The sequence below is a fragment of the Rutilus rutilus genome (genome assembly GCF_951802725.1).
Source record: "Rutilus rutilus genome assembly, chromosome: 18".
NCBI classification, from domain to species: Eukaryota; Metazoa; Chordata; class Actinopteri; order Cypriniformes; family Leuciscidae; genus Rutilus; species Rutilus rutilus.
The window spans coordinates 30013179-30040586 of NC_140231.1; the positions used below are offsets into that span (position 1 = coordinate 30013179).

The following is a 27408-nucleotide window of genomic DNA, read 5'->3' on the forward strand; positions in this document are numbered from 1 at the left end:
AAGTACAAAAAAATTAGCGTACAGTACACAATAGTAATTACAAACAAGAGTCGTTGTTAGTTGGCAACAGCACAGCAGCTCCAGACGAACAATGACACTCAAACCCAGTGTTACACACGTTTGGAGCGAATCAAAGCTTGTCCTAAAGCTCTTTACTGATTATAACCCTTCATTTTCCAGTGATATTCTTATGAGTTGTTCTCTTTAGTATTGTGTCTCATCTCTATTTCTCCAGTCTTTCTTCAAATCTCCCTCTTGCTCGTTCTCTCTCCTCCACCATCATTCGCCCCCTAATGCTGATTGGCTACACACGTTTGTTGTTCGTGTGTTGGAAATACCGGTAAGATATTTTTAATATTGTGGTTTTATCAGACTTCTTTACAGCATGACAAGCTTTATTTAAATATGACTGCAGGAACAAGGTGTTAAAAGTATTTTATTTCAGAAAATGTCACTGTTTTACAGCAAAAAATATATATATCATGTCAGAACACCAATGGTAGTACAAAGAAATAGCTATATATTCAGTACAGCGTGTCTGATTGTGGAATGTGAAGATCTGCTGTATTCAGTCAGTGCATCATGAAGTAGGAGAGCAGAGAACAGCAGAGGAACAGGAAGCTCTGGGTGACACTCTGAGCCCCGTTACACAGGTTCCCCTCACAACATGTGAAGCTTTCAATATCTCTAACTGATGTTGTGGCGTCACAAATAGATTTAGACGCACAGCCTTTTAAAACCAATGACTGACCTCCAAAAGTCCCTGATGAAAAGAAAGAAAACAAAGGTTGATTCAGTCTAAGCTGGACATTGATATATGTGATCTTTATCAAATGTTTAAACCTAAGACAGTTTAAATGATAACGAGTTTAATATTTTTCCTTTTCCAGATCCTCACCTGTTGCTTTAATGCAGCGATCTTCACTCCCTGAACAGTCCACTGTGTTTGAGCAGCTCTGTTCATCACAAGAGAAACATTTCTTTCCATTGGGGATGTTAGAGGGATCTACAGGAGGAAAACAAGTATGCTTTTATTTTATTTTCTGTACAAAATATCTAATGAAACAACAATCCTTTAGCTGCTGGAGTATTGAATGGAGTATTCAATCAGTTCACCACAGACAAACCACACCATGCTTTTTATTTCCTGATTGAATGTCATTTGGAAGTAAAAGAGAGATGAATTTACAGAAGTTATTTGTACATGATCATTGAAGTAAAATACCTGGAGCATCTTGAGCATTACACTGGTTCGTGTTACAGCAGGAAAAAGTCGTCCTTACAATGCCGAAATTCAAGGACCCATTTTGACAGACACCTGCACAATCTTTAGCCTTCACTTTAGTGTCACCTAAAATATGAATGATACAGGAGAGACCAGTTTAACTGCATATTATTTTAATGGTAAATGTATTTATAAATGTCAAAATGTAGCATTTTTCTCATTTCAAACCATTTATTAAATATAAAATCATAAATGAAATATCAGAAATATAGGTTGAATATTCTGCATAGAATATTCCGCCAGAAAAAGGAGTAGCCGTTCTGTTGCAGCACCAGTAAATTAACACAGTCTCCATCAGTCAAATAACTGTACATTTCTATCCTATTGGACTTACCAGCTTGTGTCACTGTTGTTGAACTCATGCACTGAGAAGATCCACTGGGACATGTTTTAACCGTTTGTCCTGCACAAGAAGCCGTCGAACTCGTGCACTGATAACAGCTGAGAGAATGTCCTTTAGGAATAAACAGAGAGAATAAGACATCAATGATCTGTATTTGTACCCAGTAACATCACAAACACTTTTTGTCTTCGTACCTGCAGTGAAGAGAATGAACAGAAGAAAAACTGAGATTTGCAGATCCATATTCGATCAGGAGGTGAATGAAATAATGTGTCTGTTTCAGTGCCATTTTATATCTTATCAAAAGGGGAGGATCTTCATTAGAAAATGAAAGTTTAACACAGGTAGACATTTCTTGAAACACAAACTTAATTTTACATAATGTACTTGCCAATTAAAGATAAAGGAAAGTTTAAAGGTCCCATGGCATGGATTATTTTATTATTTTATAATGTTAATAATTTAGAAATAAAAGGCATTTTTCCAAGCCTGATTTTAGCGTCTGATTTGAATGCTCAGTTTGAAGGGGCGTGTCTGTGTGAGACTTCAGTGTAAACGCCCACTGCTGTGATTGGCTGACATGTTTGCATATGAAACGAAAACTCGAAAACTTTTAGTATTACAGCTATTACGTTTTTACTATTACAGCTATCGAGATTAACAAATCGTGAGAAGCTTTTAAAGTTTTTAGATTTATTCCCATCACATAAAAGGTTGCAGTGATGAGCAGATGACAGACAGTCTGTTGATCGCATGAATGAAGATCTTATCATTGCAACGCAGTTTCTGCACTCTCACTAATGCTTTCACCAATGCAAACATGATGTAAATACAGGAAGAGCTTCGTTGTGCAGCGTAACAGCGTCATTGATTTCATAACAAGTTTTGGCAAGTGTCCAGATAAACTTGCGCTGTGTGATTGACAGCTTGGGCGATTGGAAAGGGATTGTTCTTTGATCGCTTACGCAGTTTCTGCACTCTCACGAATGCTTTCACCAATGCAAACATGATGTAAATACAGGAGTAGCTTCGTTGTGCAGCGTAACAGCGTCATTGATTTCATAACAAGTTTTGGCAAGTGTCCAGATAAACTTGCGCTGTGTGATTGACAGCTTGGGCGATTGGAAAGGGATTGTTCTTTGATCGCTTTCTGTATATATTTTAATCACAGTTTAAATAAGATTATTTTTATCCTACTAAGAGAAACAACGTGAAGTTGATCGTTTAGTCACTGGCTTGATTTACTGACCCTTACGAAAAAGAAGTACACTTCAAGTTCATTTTATGAAGTAGCCTATACTTAAGTAATCTTCAAGTATCTTTTTAAGTAGGCCTATACATTATGTAGTAGGCTAAGTATACCCCAGTAAACAAAGAACGTTCCCATAACGTTCCCATATGGTTCCCATTTGTTTTTTGTTTTTTTTTGGGAACCAAATAAGAACGTTCTAGGAACGTTCTCTGTAGGTTTTCTTTTTTTATAACCTAAAGAGAACCTTCCCAGAATGTTCCCTGCATGTTATTTTTAGGTTTAATTTTTATAACCTAAAGAGAACGTTCTGGGAACGTTCCCTGCAGGTTGTTGTTTTATAACCTAGGCAAGGCAAGGCAAGTTTATTTATATAGCACATTTCATACACAATGGCAATTCAAAGTGCTTTACATAGAAGAAATTTAAATAATAAAAAGAAATAAGAATAATTAAAACAGTTTAGAAAAATAAAATACAGTACAGTACAGTACAGTCGGACGAACGTTGGCACAGTGCTCATTCAGTAAATGCATAGCTAAACAGATGTGTTTTGAGTCTGGATTTGAATGTGACTACAGTAGGAGCACATCTGATCTCCTCTGGAAGCTGGTTCCAGTTGTGGCTGGCATAATAGCTAAAAGCAGACTCGCCATGCTTAGAGTGAACCCTTGGTATTTCAAGCTGATATGATCCTAATGATCTGAGTGATCTGTTAGGTTTATATTCATTGAGCATATCTGCAATGTATTGAGGTCCTAGGCCGATTTATATACCAGTAATAATACTTTAAAATCAATCCTAAATTTAACTGGGAGCCAGTGTAAAGACCTTTCTCTAAGTCTTGTCTGGAAACAAAGCATCTAATTCTTGCAATATTTTTCAGATGATAGTATGCTGATTTAGTTACTGCTTTGACATGACTACTGAAACTAAGGTCTGACTCTAGTGTCACACCAAGATTCCTGACTTGATGTTTAGTTGTTTGACCCCTAGAGTGAAGGTATGCGTTCACCTTGAGAACTTCATCTTTGTTTCCAAACGCAATGACTTCAGTTTTGTCTTTGTTTAACTGAAGAAAGTTTTGACACATCCAACTGTTGACTTCATCAATGCATTGGCACAGGGAGTCAATGGGGCTGTAGTCGTTAGCCGATAGGGCTAAGTAGAGCTGTGTGTCGTCTGCATAGCTGTGGTAAGCAATTTGGTTCTTTCTCATTATTTGGCTCATTGGGAGCATATACAGGTTGAACAGGAGTGGCGCAAGAATTGAGCCTTGAGGGACTCCGCATGTCATGGATGTCCACTCAGACTTATGGTCTCCTATACTCACATAATAACCTCTCCCATCTAAGTATGACCTGAACCATTTTAGGACTATCCCAGAAAGCTCCACCCAGTTTTCCAGCCTGTCAAGAAGTATGTTATTCAAGAAGTATGTTATAAAGAGAAGTATGTTATAAACCTAAAGAGAACCTTCCCAGAACATTCTCTGCAGGTTATTATTTTAATATCACTTACCATTAACAGGCAGTAGAGGGCGCTGATATTTAATATTTATAGGGTTTCCTTTCCATTTTCCTGGAAGGTTTCAGGTCTTTAAGTAATTTACTACTCAACTGATAACTTGAATCAGGTATGTTATAACTATATTATAAATTATAATATAGAAATTCTATAAATATTAAAGATTTTTCATGGTTTATTTGAAAGATTTTTTTTTTTTTTTTTATGGTTTACAATTACATACTGTACATTGTTGGGCCGAAATCTATTTGGCAAGACTGAACAAAACAACACTACAATTTCACTACAGAGTTTAACAGTTTTATTAAAACAAAAACAAATGGGAGGGGAGGTTTTATTTCAACAGGAACAATAAAATATATATATATATAAAAAAAAAAAAAAAAACTGACTCTGTTGTATTCCAGATGTGTTTCTCAGGGGACACCAACCCCAACTGCTGAATACAGGTGAAACGTTATTGTGCATCATTCACCTGTCACCTGTCATCTGTGTCCTTCATGTAATGCAGCCTCCTCCCAAACCAGCAAAATGAGAAACTGAGGAATAGATGAACACTTGCAAAAGTAGAGACTGGATTAAAAACATAAAAATACATCTAGGTTTTGGAGAATGGATGGATGTGAAAATGGTTTAGCTCCTAAGGTTATTTGCCAGTAAGTAGCTACTATTGTTGTGATAAATGCACACAGAAGGACACATAGGTGTTGGACCGACCTAGTGGTGGATAACCTCACTTTGCACCATTGAGGCTTCCAGTGGATAAAGAAATTTCCAATTGACTACATGCATCAAACCTGTTTAAAAAGAAAACACAACATTAGTATCACTATAAGGTTGTAATTTTCTAAAGAGATGTACATTTCATAAAGAGATGTACATTTATGAGGGGACATTGACAAATGAAAAGAACTGACCTGTGCTAGTTTGCTCTTTATACACTGGCAGCCAATGTATACCATGTGACCAATATAACCCAGTTGTAGGTTAGAGACAAAAAGGGGCAAGTGTCTGCTGGGCAAAACACAACAAAAGACCTATATTGCGATGCGACCACTTCATGGTGTACAACATCCATTCAATAGTAAGTATACCAGCAGAGGCGATTTCTAGACACCTAGAGGTGCATTTCCATTTGAGAACTATCTTGCAAAGCTCAAGCGAATAAGGTCAGGACAGCAGCCACTTGTTTAAGTTGATGGAGATTTCAAAGTTTTCACAGACTCAATCTGTGGTGGCCACAAAGTGTGTTTCGTATGCACATCTCACTAGAAAACAAGATGAAGAAACAGGCAAAACATTTACAATCTCACATTTAAAATAATTAACCATTTTGCACAAGTTATATTTAATTTTAAGAAAATTAAGACCGTTGTATTCAATACATAATAATGATAATCTCAAAAATTAATTAACTTTGTAAATCTAACCAAGTTTGATATATATTTGACTTCACATTTCCAGGTTTCTCAAAAGCAGGACGTCATACTTGTAAACTTGTATAGCGGTGAATGAAAGACCACATTAACCCTCTGGTGGTCTTTGGTCACTTTTGGGTCACCGAAAAGTTTTGTATTTTGAATTTTTTTAAAAACTTAGCTTCATCGGAATGGTATGCACAGGGATCTAGTGGTTACACCATGAAATTACATGTTTTATTTTAATTTTCACTTTTAGTTAATAAAATTAAGAAATGAATACATTATGACACATTTAATTAATAACAATTCATATATTACTTAATATATTAACCATATAGAACCTTTATTAGTTGCTGATGCAGTAATCATTAATTAATGGTTTAGTTCTTCCATCAGTCATACATTAACACTTGATTATCTGGGCATTAGTTAAGCATGAATTAATGCATATTAGTGCACCCATATTGTAAAGAGTTACAATATTTTAAGCGATGTATACATCTGTTAGTGCTGATGCAGTATTTTGTTTAATATTCATTTAATAAAGTACATACAGTTCCTTAAACCAAAGAACATCAGTGCAACAAACAATCTTTATTCAGTAAAATATAGCAATGCATCATCCATATTCGCTGGTGTTTGCTGAAGAATCTGAAGAGCAGAATCTGGATTCACTGAAACAGGAAGTAGAAGAGCAGAGGAGAGAAGAGCAGGAGGAAGCTTCTCTTATACATTCCATCTAATAAACATGATAAAGAAATTAGTATTACAGTAATTAGTACTACTAATAATAGTAATAGTTATTAAAAATGGCATGTTCATTGTTGATCAATTTCATTACATTTTTAAAAACAAAAACTCTTTGAATCACTTGACTAATTCATTAGCGTCTCCTTTTTGTGCTGTTCAAGCTGTACACTATTTTTTTAATTTTGACTACTCTTGATATTGTGTCTTATGAACAATCACTTGTGTATTAGTATTGTTTGTTTGAATTATTGAATTACTTGTATTAATGTTTGTATCATTTCCTCATTTTAAGTTACTGTGGATAAAATTAAAGCCCAATACCTGTTGCATTGCAAAGGTCAGTGTCACAGCACTGGACAGACAATGACCCTTCATCTATCTGTTGGGTCCCTGGTTTACATTGATTTGCACACGCTTTCGTAATGAAGACCTTAGTGGAACCTGCTAAAAAAGACATAAACAACCATATAATAGGATAATAAAACAATTCCAAGATTTGCAGTAATGCAAAAACATCAACAAGTATACTTTCTCTCCAGCGGTACAATCAGTTTCAGTAAATTATTGCAGCAGATTTCCACATCACACTGGACTTACCATCTGATTGTTCCACTGTACTGCTTGCACATTTAGAAAATCCATTTGGACATGTCTCCACTTTTGCTTTACAGGAACCCGTCCAATCAGGCATGCACGAGTAACACTTAAGAGAATATCCTTAAAGATAGAGAAACATGTTGAATTACCAGTCTACAGTATGTACCAAATAATACATTCAATACTTGTGGTTTCTTGTACCTCCAGTGAGAAAAACGAAAAGAAGAACAACAGAGACTCGCAGATCCATCATGTGTCAGGAACAGAATGAAATAACAATGTTTCCGTTCCTTTTATGTCTGTTCGACTGCAAGATGGGACAGTTGCAACATGGCTTATGTCTCCACTCAGGAATGTGAGCTGATGTTCATATTACACATGCTCAGTTAGCCCATCTTCCTTCCTGGAAGAAAACAGCCACATACATGTATGACCAATCCTTCTGCAAATAAGTAATAACTAAATACATTTAAAGTTAAAAAGTATATATTTTTCATTTTATTTTTCATACAGTCTAAAATATTTGCGGGAGGCATTGTAAAGTTATATTATTTTAATCCGTGTTTTCTTTCCTTTTAAAATGCATAGCTTGCATGTGTCAAAGCTGTTGTGTCAAGCTAACAGAGCAAGTTTTATCATGACTGTCTTCCTTTATCACAACATTGATGTAAAATCTTGTCATAACTTGTAACGCTTTAGATTACAGCCCGGAAAGTACTGCGTAATTAAAATGAAAGTACAGTATAACTTTCGGTAATTACAGTTTACCTATAAAGTACTTACGTGTAAGTATAGGGGAACAATATGTAAAGTCTTGGGAATAAAGGTGTAACAACTAAGTTATTTAGACTAAGTATTTTAGAATCTTACTTTTGGGAGCAATTTAGCGAGTATATACACTGCACCTTTTTGTAATACTAGTGTATAATACATAAAGGCTTTTTTAAAATTACGGGGTACATATCAGTGCATTCATAAAGTAGATAGGCTAATTTGTTATTATTGCAAAGGTGCACTGATTAAGTTTCAAGGCAAGTAAAACTATTGCAACTTTTTTTTTTTTTTAAATGCTGGGAAAATATACTCTTGTTTCATGTAGTTACAGGGTAAGTATGACATTGCGGGCTGTAAATTAAAGTGGTGCTTCTTACCCTCTTGTTTCATGTAGTTACAGGGTAAGTACAATAAAACACATTTAAGTAAAAATCAGACTAGGCATACATTTGAACTGTTTTCAGTACGCCTCACGAGATGAAATGCACAACAGATAGGGGTTTCCTTCTGTTCTGATGTAAGCAGCAAACTCAGCATAAAAGGCAAGACACTAAGTCTGAGGCAAAAAACCTCTTAGGTTACGACTGTAACCTTTGTTCCCTGAGAACAGGGAACTCGATGACGCTTTGGGGAATGCCTCAGTGTCATCAGTGTGAGTTCCCTTTTGAAAGGGAACTTTGATATTGCCTAACCTTGCAAGAATATAATAATATAATCCAACATTCACTTACTTAATGTACAGTAAGCTTTCACAAGTATTATTACATTTCAGTGTGTTGATTTTGATTAAAATAAATATTTTGTAGTTCGTAATAATTTAGCAAAACCTAGCTGATTGTTACTTGAAAATGTTTTCCCCCAGCCAATTTAACTTAGGGAAGACCCTGTGCAGGTGTAAAATAAATACATTTGAAAATGATGTTAAAAAAATATTTGATTACCTTTTAATGAATGTTACACTTGCAACTTCCCCTGTGGCCTGTTGCAACCTTCTCCGGTGTTTTGGGTTCATGTTTCATGTTAGTAGCTGTGTCCCAATTCAGGGGCTGCATCCTTTGAAGGAAGCGGCCTTTGGAGGACGCACCGAGACCTTTTTTTATTTTTTTTTAATTCAAGAAAAACAAGTAATAAAAACTCTGTGAGTGTTTTAGCGCAATTTTCTCACGTCATGGGATCACAACACTAAGAGATAGTAAATGAAAGAGAAAATAAGTTGCTCTTGAAATTCAAATGAACTTTCTGAAATCAAATCAGAAATGGATAATAAAAAAGGCACAATCACTTGACTAGTTGAACATCATTTTTTTTATTAGCTCATTATTTTTTACATCTTGTGTTCACTCAATATCCTCGATTTTCTCTGTATCAGCTTCCTTTTCTGCTTTGTCCTCTTCAGATTCTTCCTTCTTTTCTGCTTGACTATTGGCTTGTGACTTTGTAAACTCTTCTTCTGCTTTCGAGATATTTGCCAAAACATCCTCTGAAAGCCACGAGTCATCGTAGAAATCAGATACGCCTGATGAGGAAGCCGTTGGTGTGGATGTCGCCATCTTTTGTCGCTTTGCTGAACATTCTTCCATTTATTTTGCAACAACCTCTTGCCGTTTTCTCATATATTCTTGCTCCTTCTCCAAATCTTGATCGATACCTTCATTGATTTCTTGCCGTAATTCAGTGGAATTAATTGTGCTCATGACTCTTGTGAATACCTTCCTTACGTATTTCTGTGGAACAATAGTTTTATAGGTGAAAAGGCAATATTTTTCTTATTTCCCTTCATATAAAGTTTTAATTAATTTTTGAAGCTTAAAGGAAATATTTTTGATCAATTCTTTTTTTCTAATATTATTGTAAATTTTAGAAGCTATCGATTGCAATTTGTTTCAACTCGATAGCTATTATGGTTGCCGAGAAATTTGCAAAAAAACGGAATTTTTTTCTGGAATTTCCAGGAAATCCAAAATCTTTTCCTGGATTTTTTTTGTGCGTTCCCGAAATTAGACATTCCTTAGCATAATGCCGAAAACCCGAAGTCTCTAGGTGGTCTGGTTGAGGAGTAGATAGAAGTGCAAGATTGGTGCGCACAGACAGAACAGAACAGAAATCATGAGTTGTTAATCGCAATTTTGTCCGGTGGAAAATTGCGCTAAAAATTACAATAGTGCAAACACGCATCTCTTAGAAATCTAGAACTGTTCCAACAATGTACATATTAAACAAGTAGTCATTTTTGCACAATCATAGGACAAAAATGGAAAGAACGAAACAAAGAAAAAGAAAAGAAAAAGTAAACAGATATTAATCATGGTACATGAAAGATCTTATCATATTTCTTCAAAAAAGTACATTTTCTATTATCAATTATTCTTAGTGATTTGATTAAATATTCTACTTCACATAAGAAATCTTTAAAAGTAGGAATTTTCTTAAGAAACCTTTGTTTGTGAAAATAAAACTTTGCCACAAGGATAAGGAAGTTAACAGTAGATTCTAAAGATTTGTTTGGGTTTTCAAAAAGACAAATGACATCCTTAATGCATAGATTACCGTTATTAACTTTAGAAAAATAATAAGAGCTCAAATCATTCCAGAAAATTGATGAAACATTACAAAAGTCTTCATTACAAGAGTCTTCATATATATGTGTGTGTGTGTGTGTGTTTATTTTATTATTTTTTTATTTAGCCCATTCCCCTTATCCCTTGTAATATTATTGATGTATGGCCACACTCCAGACCAGTAGGTGGCAGAAATGTGCCTTATAAGTTGGTTTGCCAAACCGCCATAAACCTTAAGAAGAAGAAGATGTCTGAAGATACAACCGTAGATTAGTGGTGCTTCTCAATTCTTATTTGTGCATCCTCGTTTCCTCTCCTCGCTTCCTTTCCTCGCGTCTCAGCTCCGCCCCCTGTAGGATGCGAGGAAAGGCTGCAAGGAAAAGACGCGAGGACGGAGGGATCGAATGAAAGCTTTTTTTATACATTGGAATCCTTGATCACTCGAGCGTCACTTCATCGCGTCATCAGCAGCGCTCAGAGGATCTGCCCTTATGTTGTTGAAATTTGTTTATTTAAGAAATTCATAATAAATAATAATAAAGAAAGATACCCTGTTGAAATATGTGAGGTGTGTGGTTTATATAAACTGCAAAAGTAAAGTATAAATCAAAATTATTGTGGCCGATGTGAAGGGGGAGGAGAATTTATACGTGCGTCACGTTTTAGTCGATAAAACTCTTCCGCATAGGATGCACCTGTGTATCCTCGCTCATGACTCCTCTGGAAGCCTCCTCACTCCTCGATCTCGACTCCTCGCGGTGCAATTAGAGAATTGAGATGTCCTTCAAGATGGCTGAGCTCGATCGGTTTCCGGGTCATAGGATGGAGGACGGAGGAGAGAGGAGACGAGGAGGGATATTGAGAAGCACCCATCATATATAAAGGCTAGATGTCTCGTGCGCACTGCTGGCCAATGGAGGTCGACGTCCGCACGTGGCGGCCATCTTGCCACAGTGTACTCGCTCACTACTTCAATGGTGCATGTACTTTTAAATAACCATAACTTGCTCATTTTTCTACCGATTTTCAAACGGTTTGGTTTGTTATAAACGTCAGAGATGTAGTTATGACACTGCATACATACACTGCATACATATGAAAAATTATAACATACATGTTCAAGCATTCGGAATTATAGCCACGTTAATAACGTTTGTAAGAAACCAAACCGTTTGTAAATCCGTCAAGATTTCAGCGCGATAAGAGGATTTGTGTGCGTGCTGATCAATCACCTTAATGCACAGAGCACTGTGACAAGATGGCCGAACGATGATGCCGGAAGTGACTGCGCTATAAGACATCTAGCGTTTATATATGATATCTATGGATACAACCAGAGCCCGTCTACGGAGAGCCTGCCCACTCCCTATTAAGTCCTATTGTACCGAATTTTGGTTGTAGTTCCACCAGAGTTCCACTGGGGGCGATCGCCCATGAGTGCAAAATGAATGGAAGTCTATGGGGCTAGACGGCTAAATTCGTCTCTTTCACCCGATTGCCATTGATAAATCTCAGATTTGATTGTAGGTTTTGCAAGTTCAACATGGGTTATAGGTCGAAAGTTGATTGAACGAGTACTTATGTCCTTTCGATTTCTTACAGGTTGAGTTGTTGTTGCCCATAACACGCTAGCATTCTGCTAATGAACGCTGATTGGTCAGTGAAGGACTAATTACGACTAGAGATACCGCTTGATGGCATCGCGGGATCCGAAGCGGTGACCAGAAACAAACAAAACAAAAACTCTTCTAGCACGTGTGTTTACCTGTGTCAGCTGTGTTGTCGATGCCTCGAGAGGAAAGAAAGTGCAGAGCGCGAAAGCACCAAAGTGACTGAAGGATTGCCGTAAATCAGTATATCTGGTCGTATGATGTGTATGACGTCATTGACACTTTAAAAGACTTTTTAAAGCAAATAAGTGACTCTAAAAAAATCTAACACCCAGCGATGTGTAATTTCTTTGCATCTCTTTTCGAATACAGCATTCAAATTACTAGACAAAAAATTATATCCTGAGAAAAGTGTATTTTGATGGGTATACTGCCATAGACCTTCATTCATTCTGCACTCGTCCTGTGAGCGCCCTCATATGGAATCAGAGTGGAACTGCAACCAGTTCAGAAGCCGGAAGTTTACTGAGAGTGGAAGTTCTCCCCTTATTAGACATTCTCTGATACAACGGAAAAACCTGTTGATTGAATTTTTCAGCGCTCAACATGAACAAATTCAGAGCGAGTGAACCGATCATCTCTCCGTCATTACTGCTATTCACAACACGAAAAGATGGCTGACCGTCAGAAGGTATGTTGTAACGGTGCGTGTCCACTACAGCGGCAAAACTCCGCTCAGTGCCGCTGGCAATACTATAACGTCTCCGCTTTGGGGTGTGTCTGTTGCGAAGTGTGTTTAATCTTTGTATTTTTCAACACACACAGTATAATCATCAGAGATGCACGCGATTACATCCGGAAATAGACAAGCTTTGTTTTCAAATGCTCCAAGCAACTATCCTGTCAATTTTACAAACTTTTATAAATCCAGCCAGTATAATCACAACGAACACATCCAAAATGAAATATTTAACATATATATAACTGCAAAGTGTCTAATTTGTAAACAAAATGATTTACACACTAAATCCAGCATGAACTCCGGCACAATTTGCATATGTTTAAACTCTCAAGACAGACGTCACATCCCGAACCTCACAGCGTTTTTCGCTTGAGATTTAGACAGTCGAAACAGGTTTGAGGTTAATTGATAAAAAAAAAAAATTCTGGAAAATAGTCACTGTGACCATACACTACTAGGGATGTGCATCTCCATAACTGAGGACGATGCGATATGCATCGATGCGTAGCCAACTATACGATACATTAAAGATACATATGAAGCAGCAACTGATGCAATGCGATAAGATGAATAATGAAGGTGCATATTTTGAATGACTTTAATTAGCATAGTGTCATATGATTTATAAGTCATTTATACCAGGAAAAGTAACTGTTTACTTTCTTCAATGACTGACGAAAAAATATATTAATCTAAGATCAGTTTTTTTGGGGAAGGAAAGAGATAAAGGGCAAGATAAGGAGATTATGTTTTATAAGATTTATGTTGAATATTAAACGGTTTTGTGTTTTTTTCTTAATGAGGGATTTGTTGACACCTTCTTGTTTTTAGATGTGTGGAGTATTAGTAAAAAGAACAAATTTAATGTTTTTATTATAATTTATGGGGCTAATGTTCAATTATTCCGAGTTATACATTTCAGACATCTTTGGTATTAAAACCTATAATGAAATCATTGAATTTAAATTGATAGTGTTTCTATTATTTGGCGTCCTTCAATTAAAATATGGGCAACTATGTATACATAGACCTGCATATAAAATGTACTTTTCAGATTAATCTCTATGAATGGAGTTCAGCTTTGTCTTGTTCAAAACACAATTTTAAATTGAATAGTTGATTTAGTATTTTACATTAATGACAACTAAAAACCACACAGACAGTTGAGAAAGAAAATGCAAGTGTAACAGTATAATGGATCCGTGCGTCAGTTCTTAAAGTGACAGCAGCCTAATATTCCTGCTGCCAAATTATGAGATATTTTTAATACTATCTATATGGCAGTTATCGACTTCAAAATTGTGGCCAGTGAAAATGCAGAGTGGCTAGTAACTTTGGAAAACCACTAACCACAGTGGCTGGTGAGCAAAAAAAGTTAATGTCAAGTGTAAGAAGTCAGAATTGTGAGTTACAAAGTCAAATTCTGAGTAAAATTCTTAGTTTATAATGTGCAATTGTGACTTTATATTGCGCAATTCTGAGATAAAAAGATGTAAACTCGCAATTGCAAGGAAAAAGTCTGAATTGTAAGATAAAAAGTCGCAATTACCTTTTAAAAATTTTATTCTGTGTTAAACAAGTTTACATTAATCTATTTTAAACAAGTTTCCATAGATTACGGACAATATGTTGCTGTGTTTGTAAGGTATGAACTACGTATAGGTGTTCATCAACATGAATGAATGAAAAGACACAGGAAGTGGATTTGTGGCAATTTTTATTCATTGGAACAAAATAAAGAAAGACATTGTTTGCTTCATTGTTTGCATGAAAAACCTGCTCACTCCTGTTATCAACGACAACGGCTTAAAGAAAAGCCCTAACAATTATTAATAGATATAAATTGTATTTATGGTCAAATATAATAATCAACACTCAAACAAAAACTGAGTTGTTTACAAAAATTTGTATTGCATATGTGCACGAGGTGAAATGATAGACAAAATTATTTGTGAAATGTTTCCGCTCATCATATCTGATTATTTCTGTTGTTGCTTTTGTGATCTTTAATTGAACAGGAAAATCCTGATATTGAGAATGCAATTATTGTTTTACAAACTCATGAAAAACTGAGTATATAATTTGACAATTTGACAATTCTTTTTTTTTTTTATTGCAGTCCTGAATATATTTCAGAAAGGATATTCAACAAGGCTGGATTTAGCATCGGGAAAACCGATGATCTTCTGCCGGCCAACGTTAACAAGTTGGTTTTCCTCGGGACTTGAAAAACGTTTTTAAAACGCTTAAAGGGCACTTTAACGTGGCTTAATGTATATTAAGACAGTGATGTTAAAAGACCAAACTCAGTAAAGACCATACTATGTACAGAAAAGCAGATGAGCGCAGAATATAAACGCAACGCGTTTTCTTTATAATAGGCTTTATAAACGGTTTTCTATGGGAGGAAAATGCTTAACGTGTAATTAAACGTGTTGCGTTCATATTCTGGGCTCATCTGCTTTTCTGTAGGCTATATGGTAGGCTATGCTTTATTAATAAGGTGCGTCTTAGGACATTAAGCCATTAAGCGTTTTAGAATGTACTTTTTCCACACATATTTTTTACAAATTTTCTTCTAAATCTTTGAGTGATGTTCTGTACATTGTGGCTTTAAAATGTTAACACACCCCCTCTCCACACACACACACACGCACGCACTAGCAAGACTTGACGATTCTGATTCGATTCGACTATTAGTCGACTAGCAAGACTTGACGATTCTGATTCGACTATGAAAATCCTTAGCCGGGGACACCCCTAATATATTCTGTGCAGCGTGTCACATCGTTGAATCTGAGGATCTGCTGTATTCAGTGCATCATGAAGTAGAAGAGCAGAGAACAGCAGAGGAACAGGAAGCTCTGGGTGACACTCTGAGCCCCGTTACACAGGTTCCCCTCACAACACGAGATGCTCGCAACACTAGGAACCAATGCAGTGGCGTCACAAACTGATTTAGAGACACAGCCTTTTACTACCAATATCTGGTCTCCCATAGCAGCTGATGAAAAGAAAGAAAACAATGGTTGATTCAGCCTAAGCTGGACATTGGTATATGTGATCTGTCAAATCCTTAAAGTGGAAAAACAAAATATTTTATATATGATGATATTATTTTGACAGATCCTCACCTGTTGCTTTAATACAGCGGTCTTCAGTCCCTGAACAGCTCGTTATGTTTAAGCAGCTGTGCCCATCACAAGAGAAACATTTCTTTCCATTGGGGACATTAGAGCTGAGATCTACATCAGGGGGAAAACAAGTGTCCTTTCATTTTGTTTTTTGTACAAAATGGAACATCTAATGAAACAACAATAATCCTTTAGAGGCTCCATTCAATCAATTCCTGACAGAAAATCATTCTACCCTGCTTTTTTTTTTTTTTTTTCTTGATTGAATTTCATATGGAGGTAAAATGAGTGTTGACTTTAAAGAAGATTTGCACATGATCATTGAAGTACAATACCTGGAACATCTTTGGCATTACAAAGGTCAGTGTCACAGCAGAAAGAAGACATCTTTAAAACACTGAAGTTCATGGACCAGTTTTGACAGGCAGCAGCACAACTTTTAACACTCACTTTAGAAGTAATGTCACCTAAAAAGGGAAGACTGGTTTAACTTCACATTATTTTGATGAAAAAAATATTCATGAATATGCTCAGAAGTAGAAAGCAACAGTGAGTTAAAAAAAGAAACATGCATCATCTCACAGATGCAACACAAGAATAAAGACAAAATTGCATTTTTCTCATTTCAAATCATTTTGTTGTTCATACAAACTATTGATAGCTGGATAGCAAAGCAAGAAAACGAATTACACAAATTAGATGCAAAAATTAAATAGCAGAAACATTATATAAATGAGTGAATTTGTAAATTCCACCAGGAAAATTAGCAGATGTTATGTGAGAAGTAACATTTACACTGTCGCAGGACCGGTAAATTATCACAGAATCTCCATCAGTCAAATGTAACAGTAAATGTCAAAAACAACACTGGACTTACCAATTTGTGTCACAGCTGTTGAACACTTGGATAATCCACTGGGACAAGTCAACTGCTGTTGTACACAAGAAGCCATCTGACTCGTGCACTCATAACATTTGAGAGAGTGTCCTTTAGAAATAAAACAGAGAGATAGTGAGTAGCATAAGTTATTGGTATTTGTACACCATAATAATTCAAGCAATTTGTCTTTGTACCTGCTGTGAAAACAATGAACAGGAGAAAAACTGAGATTTGCAGATCCATCTTTGATCAGGAGGAGAATGAAATAATGCGTCTGTTTAAGCACTCATTTTATAGCTTATCAAAAGGGGAGGATCTTCATGAGAAAATTATATTTTTAAAGCTGACTATAATTGGGTCCCCGGTGCATCTACCAACCCAGAAAACATGAAAAGTGACAACCCAGTAACTTTGTTTTGGTAAACCTTTCTCTGCAAGCATGTCAAAAAATAAGCTGATCAGATTTCGCTCCCCTTTCTGATCTTATTATAATATAACCATCCCTTAATATGCACGTGTCCACCCACGGCGACAACAGTGTAACCAGTTCTAATGCAATGGCAAAAGTTCGAGCAAAGCATGCAAACTGCTCTGTTGTTGGCTATTGGCTATACACTGAACACTACCTATTTATAAAGTCCCAGCCTCAGATGAGACCAGAGCAGTGGATTAATTTTATTTTCATCATAAATCCCAGAAACAGATGAATCAATTGTAGTATTTCAACTTTTTTCTCTATATTTAATGAGTTTAATCTCGCATTATAATGACTTTAATCTCAAGATGTTTTTATTTTTTATTATTGCTTGGCCATTTTCCTCTTCCGTAGGCTACATGAGGGATGATCAAACAGATTTCATTTTTACTCTTAAACGAGACGCACATAATAATATCCAACTGCAGAGCCGCAACGCTCATGAATGGAAAAGAAGGCTGGGTCTCGAGCGCGACACATTAAAAAAGCTGTGATGATCACCTGACACATATTTAAATAGAAAAATTATTTTTAAAAAAGCTTACTGTAAACAGCGCGGAGTTATCACGTAATCTCCATAAGAACTTTGATTGGCCCAAAGCAGACTTCTTACATCTGCGTGTTCTGACTTCGTACGTACTCGTACCGATAATTTTCATTCCGCGTTCACACAGAGCACATTGCCGCTAATTTACTGGTAATGTTAGAACTTCTCTTTACTGGTAATTTCCCAGAACTGATTTAGCCTACCTGTATTTTTGAAAAGGTTCACACATGGGGCCCTATTTTAACGATCTGAAACGCAAGTGTCAAAGCGCAAAGCGCAAGTAACTTTGTGGGCGGGTCTCGGCGCTGTTGCTATTTTCCCGGCGGGATAAATGACTCTTGCGCCGGGCGCAAATCTAAAAGGGGTTGGTCTGAAGTAGCTTCATTATTCATAGGTGTGGTTTGGGCGTAACGTGAAATAAACCAATCAGAGCATCATCTCACATTCCCTTTAAGAGCAGACGCACTTTTTCCTTGGCGTATTGCTATTATAACGGCGGATTTGCCAGGCGCGCGTCAAGAGCGGTTCACAGCCGAGGAGAGCAACGCTCTCGTCACGGCCGTAAAAGAGAGAGAAGTGACATTGGGGATGGGAGAAACACACCCAAATTAGCTTCGGCTAAACAGGCATATAATAATGTGGGTAAATGTGTAAGCTAGATGTATGCTTTTATAATAAATTATTATATTTATAATAAATTATCTATCTATCTATCTATCTATCTATCTATCTATCTATCTATCTATCTATCTATCTATCTATCTATCTATCGTTTGTAATAATATGATTTGCAAAAATGAAAACTGCTGCTTCTGTGTAGATTAGAGAATCACAGTGTATGAGCGTTGTGCACTCTATACATTATGGTCAAGCATTCGCCCTTAAAATAGCATAATGAACAACGCGCAACGCGCCACTGACTTTAGACTAGGTTTTTTCTGGCCAGTGGCGCAATTGTTTTATGGAACAGTAAAATAGCACCAGGGAACGTTTGCGCCAAAACACGCCTCCTTTTTTGCGCTGAACCGCCCAGAGAGCGCAAGTTCATTCCCTAGTTTAGCGACGTGCTTCTGTGGAGGGAAAAGCGCGCTTTGCGCGGGTGCAAAATAGGAATGAAACATGCGTCGGTGTACAAAGTCAATTGCGCTGGGTGCAAGATAGGGCCCATGATGTCTTACCTGTAATTTACCAGTAAAGACTGAGAAAGGGGCTAATAATTTATATTCTTGATTCTGCTCTGCTTAACAGATGTGTGGTGCATTTTGTGGTGTAATTGCATATTACACACCACAGGGTGTGAGAGCAGATGATGGCAAGATACAGGCAATAGTGAGCATGCCAACACCCACAGACAGGCAATAACTACAGCGTCTTTTGGGCATGATCAGATATCTCGCCCCGTTTATCCCAGGTGAGGCATCACTCACAGCGCCTCTCAGACAGCTGCTGAGAAAAGACATTGCATTCCAGTGGGAACCTGAACGTGACATGACATTGTCTGCACTCAAGACGGCACTGACCAACACACCAGTTCTCAGGTACTATGACCCAAACACAACGCTCACCATACAAACAGACACATCCAAAGATGGCTTAGGATCATGTCTGCTGCAGGAGGGGCAACCAATAGCATAAGCATCTAGGGCTTTAACGGATACAGAAAAGAACTATGCCCAGATTGAGAAGGAGCTACTGGCGATTGTTTTCTTGACCAAAAAGTCTCATCAGTACGTATAAGGACGCAGTGTGAATGTCCAGTCGGACCATAAGCCATAGGAGGCTATCTTCAAGAAGCCACTCAGCAAAGCACCAGCGAGACTACTACGTATGCTCTTACAGCTACAGAGATATGACCTCATTGTCCAGTCACGCCAGGGAAAGACATGTTAATTGCTGATGCATTGTCATGTGCCATTGCTGAAGGTCACCACTCATGTGCAGATGACCTCAGTGATGAAAGAGCTGTATATGCACTTGAAGCATCACAGGCTCTCAGTGAAGACATGCTAAAGCAGCTTACAGACGCTACTGCAAGAGACAGTACTCTCCGGCTGCTTGTGAAAATGCAAAAAACAGGATGGCCGACGCATAGAAAGCAACTCGATCTCTCAATTCAGCAGTACTGGCCTGTTAGACACACTGTGGCTGTGCAAGATGGTGCATTAAAGGTATCTGACAGGATCATGATTCCTGAGACAAATGAGATCAGAGATGCTTTAGAAACTACATATCCCACATCAGGGGATGCAACGAACGAAAGCACATGCCAGGAAGTTCATGTGTTGGCCTAGTATGACCTAACATATTGAACAGATGGTCGAAACATGTCCAACGTGTCAACAGTTTCAGCCCAGGAACCAGAAAGAGCCACTCATCTCTCATGAAGTACCAGAGCTCCCCTGGTTAAAAGTTGCAGCTGACATCTTCAAAATCAGAGGTCAGTCGTTTCTTCTGATTGTTGATTATATGTCGAAGTTTCTTGAGGTGATGGATATCAAAGACAAAACTGCACCCACAGTCACTGCAAAAATGAAAGCAGTGTAGGCCAGGCACGGCATTCCTAAAGAGCTAGTGTGTGTCCACGTACCATTCGCAAGCTATAAAATTAAGAAATTCCCAGCTGAAGTCAAATGTGTTGGCAGAGAGAACTATCAAAACTGTGAAAAGCGTCCTGAAAAAAGCGGAACAATCAGGGACGGACCATCACCTTGCTTTGCTTTCGATAAGGAATACTCCTGTCACTGGCATGTCTTATTCACTAGCGCAAGTTCTGGGAAGAGTACTAAGGAGCACCTTACCAGCATTCAGTGGAGTCCTGTGACCAACTACTCCCAAAGGTGTTTTCCCAAAGGACATATTACCCCATTCTTTGGAATATATACTGCTGACCCAGCGTGTCCTGTCTTTGGATCCTTGGAACCATCTGTAAATATGAATGTATGGTCAGAAAAATGCCCTTCCGAAACTTGCAGAGACGGAGAGCGTGAGTAGGAGCTGTCCATGAGCTAGGAGCAGGAGCAACTTTATGACTCTCTATGGGCTTCTCCCTTGACTTTATCGGACTTTATGCCTCCACGTCCCCCCGATTGCCTGCGAGTTTCTACTCCTGTCTATACGGTAATTTCCAGAGAGTCGCGTGGTTATGACGCAATTGTTAGCCTACTTTTACAAAAACTGCTTCTACGGAGCCATAACGTAAGATACAAGGTAATGGAGCCTTTTATACATTGTTGTGTTTTTTTAGAAATAAACAATGGACAAATGGAGTCTTTAAACGCCTCAGATGTAAAGTTATTCGCTGTCAAAGTGACGCCAAAATGAATGGGAGTCAATGGAATGCTGACAGCAGGTGATGGCTTGTTAGCCAATGGCGGCTCCCGGGGGTGGTACGGTTTTCAAGCGCTGGATTGACCCCCTGATCACTCCCTGCCCGCCCGCCGAAACCAAACCAGGCTCTGAGCCCCTTTATCGTCCGACTACATCACTGTCAGACAAGAGGATTAATTCTTCGAAATTGCACAGAAAATGGGTGAGGAGTTATGTGATGAGATTAACCTATTATACTTCTACTTCATATTATCACTTTCAGAAAATTTCCACTTCATACCAACTGATATTCCGCCTGTTCCGCTTGCACATTTATAATCTCCATATGGACATGTATTTGGCTCTTTCACGCCACAGGTACCCATAATATTAGGTGTACATGAGTAACACTTGAGAGAATATCCTTAAAGACAGAGAGAGACATTCAGTGACCTCAGTGTACCAAATAATACATTCAATACTTGCTGTTTCTTGTACCTCCAGTGAGAAAAATGAAAAGAAGAACAACAGGCACACGCAGATCCATCATGTATGAACAGAATGAAATAACAATGTTTCCGTTCCTTTTATGTCTGTTCAGAAAGGGGTGGGTTTAACAAGGAAACTGTGTGAAGACCTACACAACTTGACAAACTCAAACACCCACAGAGTTAATGTTTCTCCTCCAGAATAACAAATGATCAGTTTTAATTAATGGATGATAGTAATGTAAGTCAATGGTTTTAAATGAAAAGTAGAAAAGTTCCTCAAGACAAAAGTTTCAATGCTGTTTGTATAGCTGGTTGTTATAAAGGCATTGTGAGGCTCTTCTGGCTGGTTAATAGACATTTCTGATTTCTGGCTGATAGATGTGGACACTTAATAATGTACATAATTTACATGCGTGGCTATTTCTGTATGTTAATTAGTTACAGCGTTCCAGAGAACTTTTCTCTTCCACAAGTAATGAGCAGTTACAGTTTTTTTCAATTGCTTACAAGCATGGGTATACTGAAGACACATTTCCAAAATCCTTCACTCAGAAACAGAAGTCTATAGACCAAACTGTGAATCATTTTTCATTGCTTTAACACAAAATGCATTTAATGACCATATTTCCCAAAATCCATGAACACTTTTGTCATCATACTTCACCATCTGCAAAACATTATATATTTAAAGCACATTTTTTTCTAATGCCGACACACTGCTTTCAAAACTGATAAAAACACAAAATAAAATAACAATCCACCCATCCATACATCTATTCCATACATTTTCCCTACCGCTTGTCCTATAGGGTCTGGAGGCTGGAGTCTTTCCCAGTGTTTTGGGTCGTAGGCAGGAAAACACACTGGACTGATGACCGGTCCATCACAGGGATGACAAACTCACACACACACATTCATATTCACACTCACACCTACAGGCAAACTTACAGTCCTCCACTTCACCTGTTCTGTATATCTTTGGATTGTGGGGGAAACTGAAGAAACCAACAGCAACACTGAGAGAACATACAAACTCCACACAGAAAGACCTCCTGCACAACTACGACTCCAATACTGCTTATACGCAATCATATAGTTTTTTATGTTTTTGTTGTTGTTTTGTAATTATTATTGCTGTTGTTTCAACTTATTTTTTGCATGTAAATTACTATATGTAAAGATATAGAAACTAATTGCTGCATTTCTCATTCATTCTTTATGTTGTAATATAGTCTGTGAAATGAAAGGATCTTATTCTTATCATATAATGAAATACTGATTTATGTGAAAAACCTTTCAAACTTCAAAGATCAAAGTTCATGATTAATGTAATGCTCCGTGTTGTTTTTAGGTCAGTGTGTTTGTGTTATGAACGACCGTGTTGTGGATAATAAATTTAGGCTATATATAAAGTTTTTTTCAAAAATGACAAAATATAATGGGCCTATATTTGTACAAACATTGTGGATCTGCTTTAAACAGGAATAACTGGCTATTTTTAAATACTCTGGCACAACGCCTGTTCTCAAAGACAAAGAAAAATTATGAGCAAGTAGTTGCAATATTGACAGTTTGACCTGTTTGACCTGTTTGACAAGTAAAAAATAAAATATGACCAGCTAAAGAGGATTTTAATTTGTCAATTACATCACTTATTTCTTCTTATGAAGAAATAAATTGGCTTGATTTCATTGAGAAACTTGTGGATTTCTTAAAAGATGGGGAAATACAAAGCAGGAGTGAAGGCCAGACCTCTTTATAACATTTTTATTTGTTTGTTATATGTGTTATAAAAATATGTGTGTAGAGCACAAGGAGAAAAAGCCAATGCTGCATTAACTGTATTCACCTGCACTCGCAGCGCCCTCTTGTGGCCTTGAGTTACACTTACATATCTATCATCTTCACCTGTAGAGGGGACACACACATTGTTTATGCAATTTTACTGTCTTTTTTTTTTTTTTACATCACTGGGAAACATTCCTCACTATTACGATTGCTTAAACACATTTCTTGAAATTATGCCACCTTTTTCGAAACTCTAAACACAAATCCATAACTTCACTTCCCCAAACTTCCTGTTTGCAGGTCAAAATGAAACTCTCTACTCAAAACTATTCAAACTTGCTAAAAAAACAAACTTTGCCCTCAGACACGACACACAAGCCCTCAAAAACACACACACAACAGTCTTACACACCTAAGTTATGTTGCTTGTGGTTCTCCCCCTCAAAAACCTTTTCACACGATGAACACAACAAAAGACACAACAAATGCATACATTTGCTAATTTTTTATTCCTTAATGTGCTGTACAGCAGAAATACACCAAACAACAACAACAAAAATGACTCTGCCCCAGCATCCGGTCTTTGGTCTGGGACAGGCCAGAGAATCTCGTCAGCATCACAGGATATATTGGCATACCGTGGACAAGGATATGGTCAACTAGTGTGGCATAAATTTCATCACATTGTAGAAGACTGTATTCAGTGCATCATGAAGAGCAGAGAACAGCAGAGGAACAGGAAGCTCTGGGTGACTCTCTGAGCCCCGTTACACAGGTTCCCCTCACAACATGAGATGCCCTCAACATCAGGAATAAATGATGTGGCGTCACAAATGAATTTAGAAACACAGCCTTTTACAACCAATGACTGGCTTCCAAAATCCCCTGATGAAAAGAGAGAGAACAAAGGTTAGTCTAAGCTGGACATTGCTAAAAGTGATCTGTGTCAAATATTTTAAACCTAAGACTTAAATCTTCTTCCGTTTCCAGATCCTCACCTGTTGCTTTAATGCAGCGATCTTCAGGCCCTGAACAGCTCACTGTGTTCAAGCAGCTCTTTCCATCACAGTAGTAACAAGACTTTCCATTGGTGGAATTAGAAGGACCTACAGAAGGAAATATAGATGTGCTTTCTTTACAGGGTCCTGGTCTTATTCATGGTCCTGGATAAGACATGGTCCTGGATCAGCATCTTTTGTTGATCCTGGAACGACATTCCTGTCCGGAAACATAGTCCTAACACCCTAAACCTAATCTGACCAATATCTTATCCCTAAAATCAGAGGGAAAGGATAGACAGGAATGGTGTATAAGCCCCTAACTCTTGTTGTAAGCCTAAACTTGCCATTAACTGTAAACCCACCCCAAAAATCTGATTGGCTGATTGGACTGTTGCTCCAGTATCAACAGGGATGTTTATACAGGAACATGTTGGCAAAATCACAGTAACCTGTAGGGTCGCCAACATCTCACTGTACCAAAAAAACGTCCTAATCTTTCCTCAACAGTATCGCACATGATGCAGTCGAGTCTTTACTGGTAAATTACTGTTAAGAGATCATGTACAATGCTGTGTGTGAACAAAGAATGAAGATTACCGGTGTGAGCACGTGTGACTTCAGAACGCGTTAACGTAAGATGTCTGTCTTGAGCCGATCGGAAAGTTCTGTCGGAGCTTCTTACATAAAGTTCCGCTGCTTTTAAATGTTTTCTATGTAAATGACCAACAACTGATCATTTTGTGTTGTTGCACAACACTCCGCTCCGCCACATCTCGTCCTCGAGACCCTGCCTTTTCCATGTGTCAGCGCTTCGGCTCTGCAGTTACTACTGCATACTAGTAAATGAAAGCTTTAGCGTAAGTTCAGCCAGGAAGACTCAACTGTTACCTACTTATTACCTTCCCTTCCCATACCTCCCGGGGGTCGGCTGCACCCCTGCCTTCGTCTTCAGGCAGGAAATTCAGATTCCGTACCCTCGGATTGCGAGCTATGGACTATGGGCTATGAGCTATGAGCTATGAGCTATTGTTCTACGCCAAAGAACTTTATATCGCAATACTTGCTTGCTGGGCTGTTAATTAATTGGATCAAGCACCAAAACAGACTTGTTGCCAATCAGCAGTAAGGGGTGTGTCCACTCATGATGGGGGAGGTGCCTGTGTTGCATAGTGTGTTTATGACTTTGGGAGGGCGGAGCTATCAAGACGGGTCTGTCCACTTATTTACTGTGATTAGCTATGCGTGGAAAGAGTGGGGCTAATAATACATAACAGCTTGTGCTGCCTGTAAAGCAAAATTCCTTTACAGCTAATGTCACAATAGAAAATCAAGTTCCATTCTTTTTTTTTTTTCTGTAAACTAGTCTATGACTGTAAAGTACGATACCTGGAGCATCTTGGGTGTTACACAGGTCTGTGTTACAGCAGTAAGAAGAGATTTTTCCAATGCCGAGGTTAATAGATCCACTTGGACAGACAAGTGGAGCACAAGTTTTCACGGTCACTTTAGTAAAGTTGACTGAAAAACAACCAATACAGGAATGAGCAGTTAAACTTGTGATGGAAAATTTATTCATATAAATATGTCAAATAAATTCACATCAACTAAAATTACTGCTTTAGAAGTATTTTTCACATGGAGCCTTGAGCGTTAATGAAAATGCTTTAAAATGTTCAACAAATTTTAAATTACATTATCAGAATAACAATTTGATTGAAAATAACTGAATTTCAATAATTTATATAGAACATTCTGTGCTTGCAATTGTGTCAATTCTTTCCAGAAAAACAGTAGCAGTTCTTTGATGAGTTCAACATCATTTATGTAAACTCTGTTGCTGCACCAGTAAATTTCAATCCATCAGACTGGACTTACCAATATCTAGTGTTGCACCTAAGCAGTTGGAAAATCCATCAGGACATGTTGCCTGGGCACAAGAGCTCGACAGACTTGTGCACTGATAGCAGTTGCGAGACTGTCCTTTAGTAATTAAAAAGAGAGAGAAACTATGAGAGAGGGACATTGATGTTCTGTATAAAGACCTTAAAAACAAACACCATTTGTCTTTGTACCTGCAGTGAACAGAATGAACAGAAGAAAAACTGAGATTTGCAGATCCATCTTTGATGAGCAGGTGAATGAAGTAACAAGCCTGTTTCCACACTTATTTTATAGCCCAACAAAATGGGAGGGTCTTTATGAGAAAATGAAAGTTTAACAAAAAGACAAAAAAACGAAAATAATGAAACCAGTAGATGTATATTTTCTTGCCAACTAATTACCACATGGGTGGTCTAATAAGGAAATTAACCTTCCTCTTTATTAAAAATGTATAGTTAATCTGGAAATTAAATTAAAATTTAAATGAATTCTTTCATTTTCTCATTCAAGTGTCACATTTACTGTCTGCATTCCATGTATTGAAAAGGGTAAATTGTTGTTCATACAGGTCAAACTTGTTTAGTTTTTAAGTTTTGCTTTTGTTGTTGCCAAATCTTGACAGTCAGGTTACTACATAAGTATTGCTTAAGGTGTTAAGATGGAACATTTTTAGGAATCCATGCAGGTCAAGAAGTTTCAATTCATGTTTCATTCAAAGAGACTTTAAATGATACTTTAAATGATAAGATAAGATAGGAATTTACAACACTATGACAGTGCATGGTGATTTTTGAAATCACGATCTGTCTTTAAAAAAAAAAAGTCTTACAGGTAATCCACACGCAAACTCAAAAAAAAATATATATATATATAATAATAATAATAATAATAATAATAATAATAATAATAATAATAATAATAATATATATATATATATATATATATATAATGAGCTTTGCTCACCCCGCCCCTCTGTTCTGGCTTGATTTGAGACAGGGGAAAACATATAAGGAGATTAAAAAAAAAAACACTGGATGGATTTTTATCAT

The 27408-nt window shown here is 37.3% G+C and overlaps 1 protein-coding gene and 1 long non-coding RNA gene across 3 annotated transcripts; both read right to left on the bottom strand.

The window, feature by feature from the left end:
• Positions 1-418: 418 nt before the first annotated feature.
• LOC311276734 (urokinase plasminogen activator surface receptor-like) lies at positions 419-26639 on the bottom strand. 2 transcript variants are annotated; one of them, XM_084386604.1, is made up of 5 exons: positions 1823-1994; positions 1620-1739; positions 1226-1351; positions 899-1006; positions 419-763 (listed from the first exon to the last, which is right to left on the bottom strand). In XM_084386604.1, the coding sequence occupies exons 1-5, from the start codon at positions 1869-1871 to the stop codon at positions 573-575; spliced, it is 594 nt and encodes a 197-aa protein (XP_084242730.1). In that variant the 5' UTR covers positions 1872-1994; the 3' UTR covers positions 419-572. The 2 variants fall into 2 exon arrangements, with proteins under 2 accessions (XP_084242730.1, XP_084242731.1); XM_084386605.1 differs by lacking the exons at positions 419-763; positions 899-1006; positions 1226-1351; positions 1620-1739; positions 1823-1994 and adding exons at positions 23969-24362; positions 24476-24583; positions 25865-25996; positions 26354-26639.
• On the bottom strand, positions 4423-7625 carry LOC311277609. Its single transcript, XR_014625305.1, has 5 exons — positions 7374-7625; positions 7173-7292; positions 6897-7019; positions 5322-6564; positions 4423-5201 (listed from the first exon to the last, which is right to left on the bottom strand). It is a non-coding gene; the product is annotated as an uncharacterized lncRNA (long non-coding RNA).
• Positions 26640-27408: the final 769 nt, after the last annotated feature.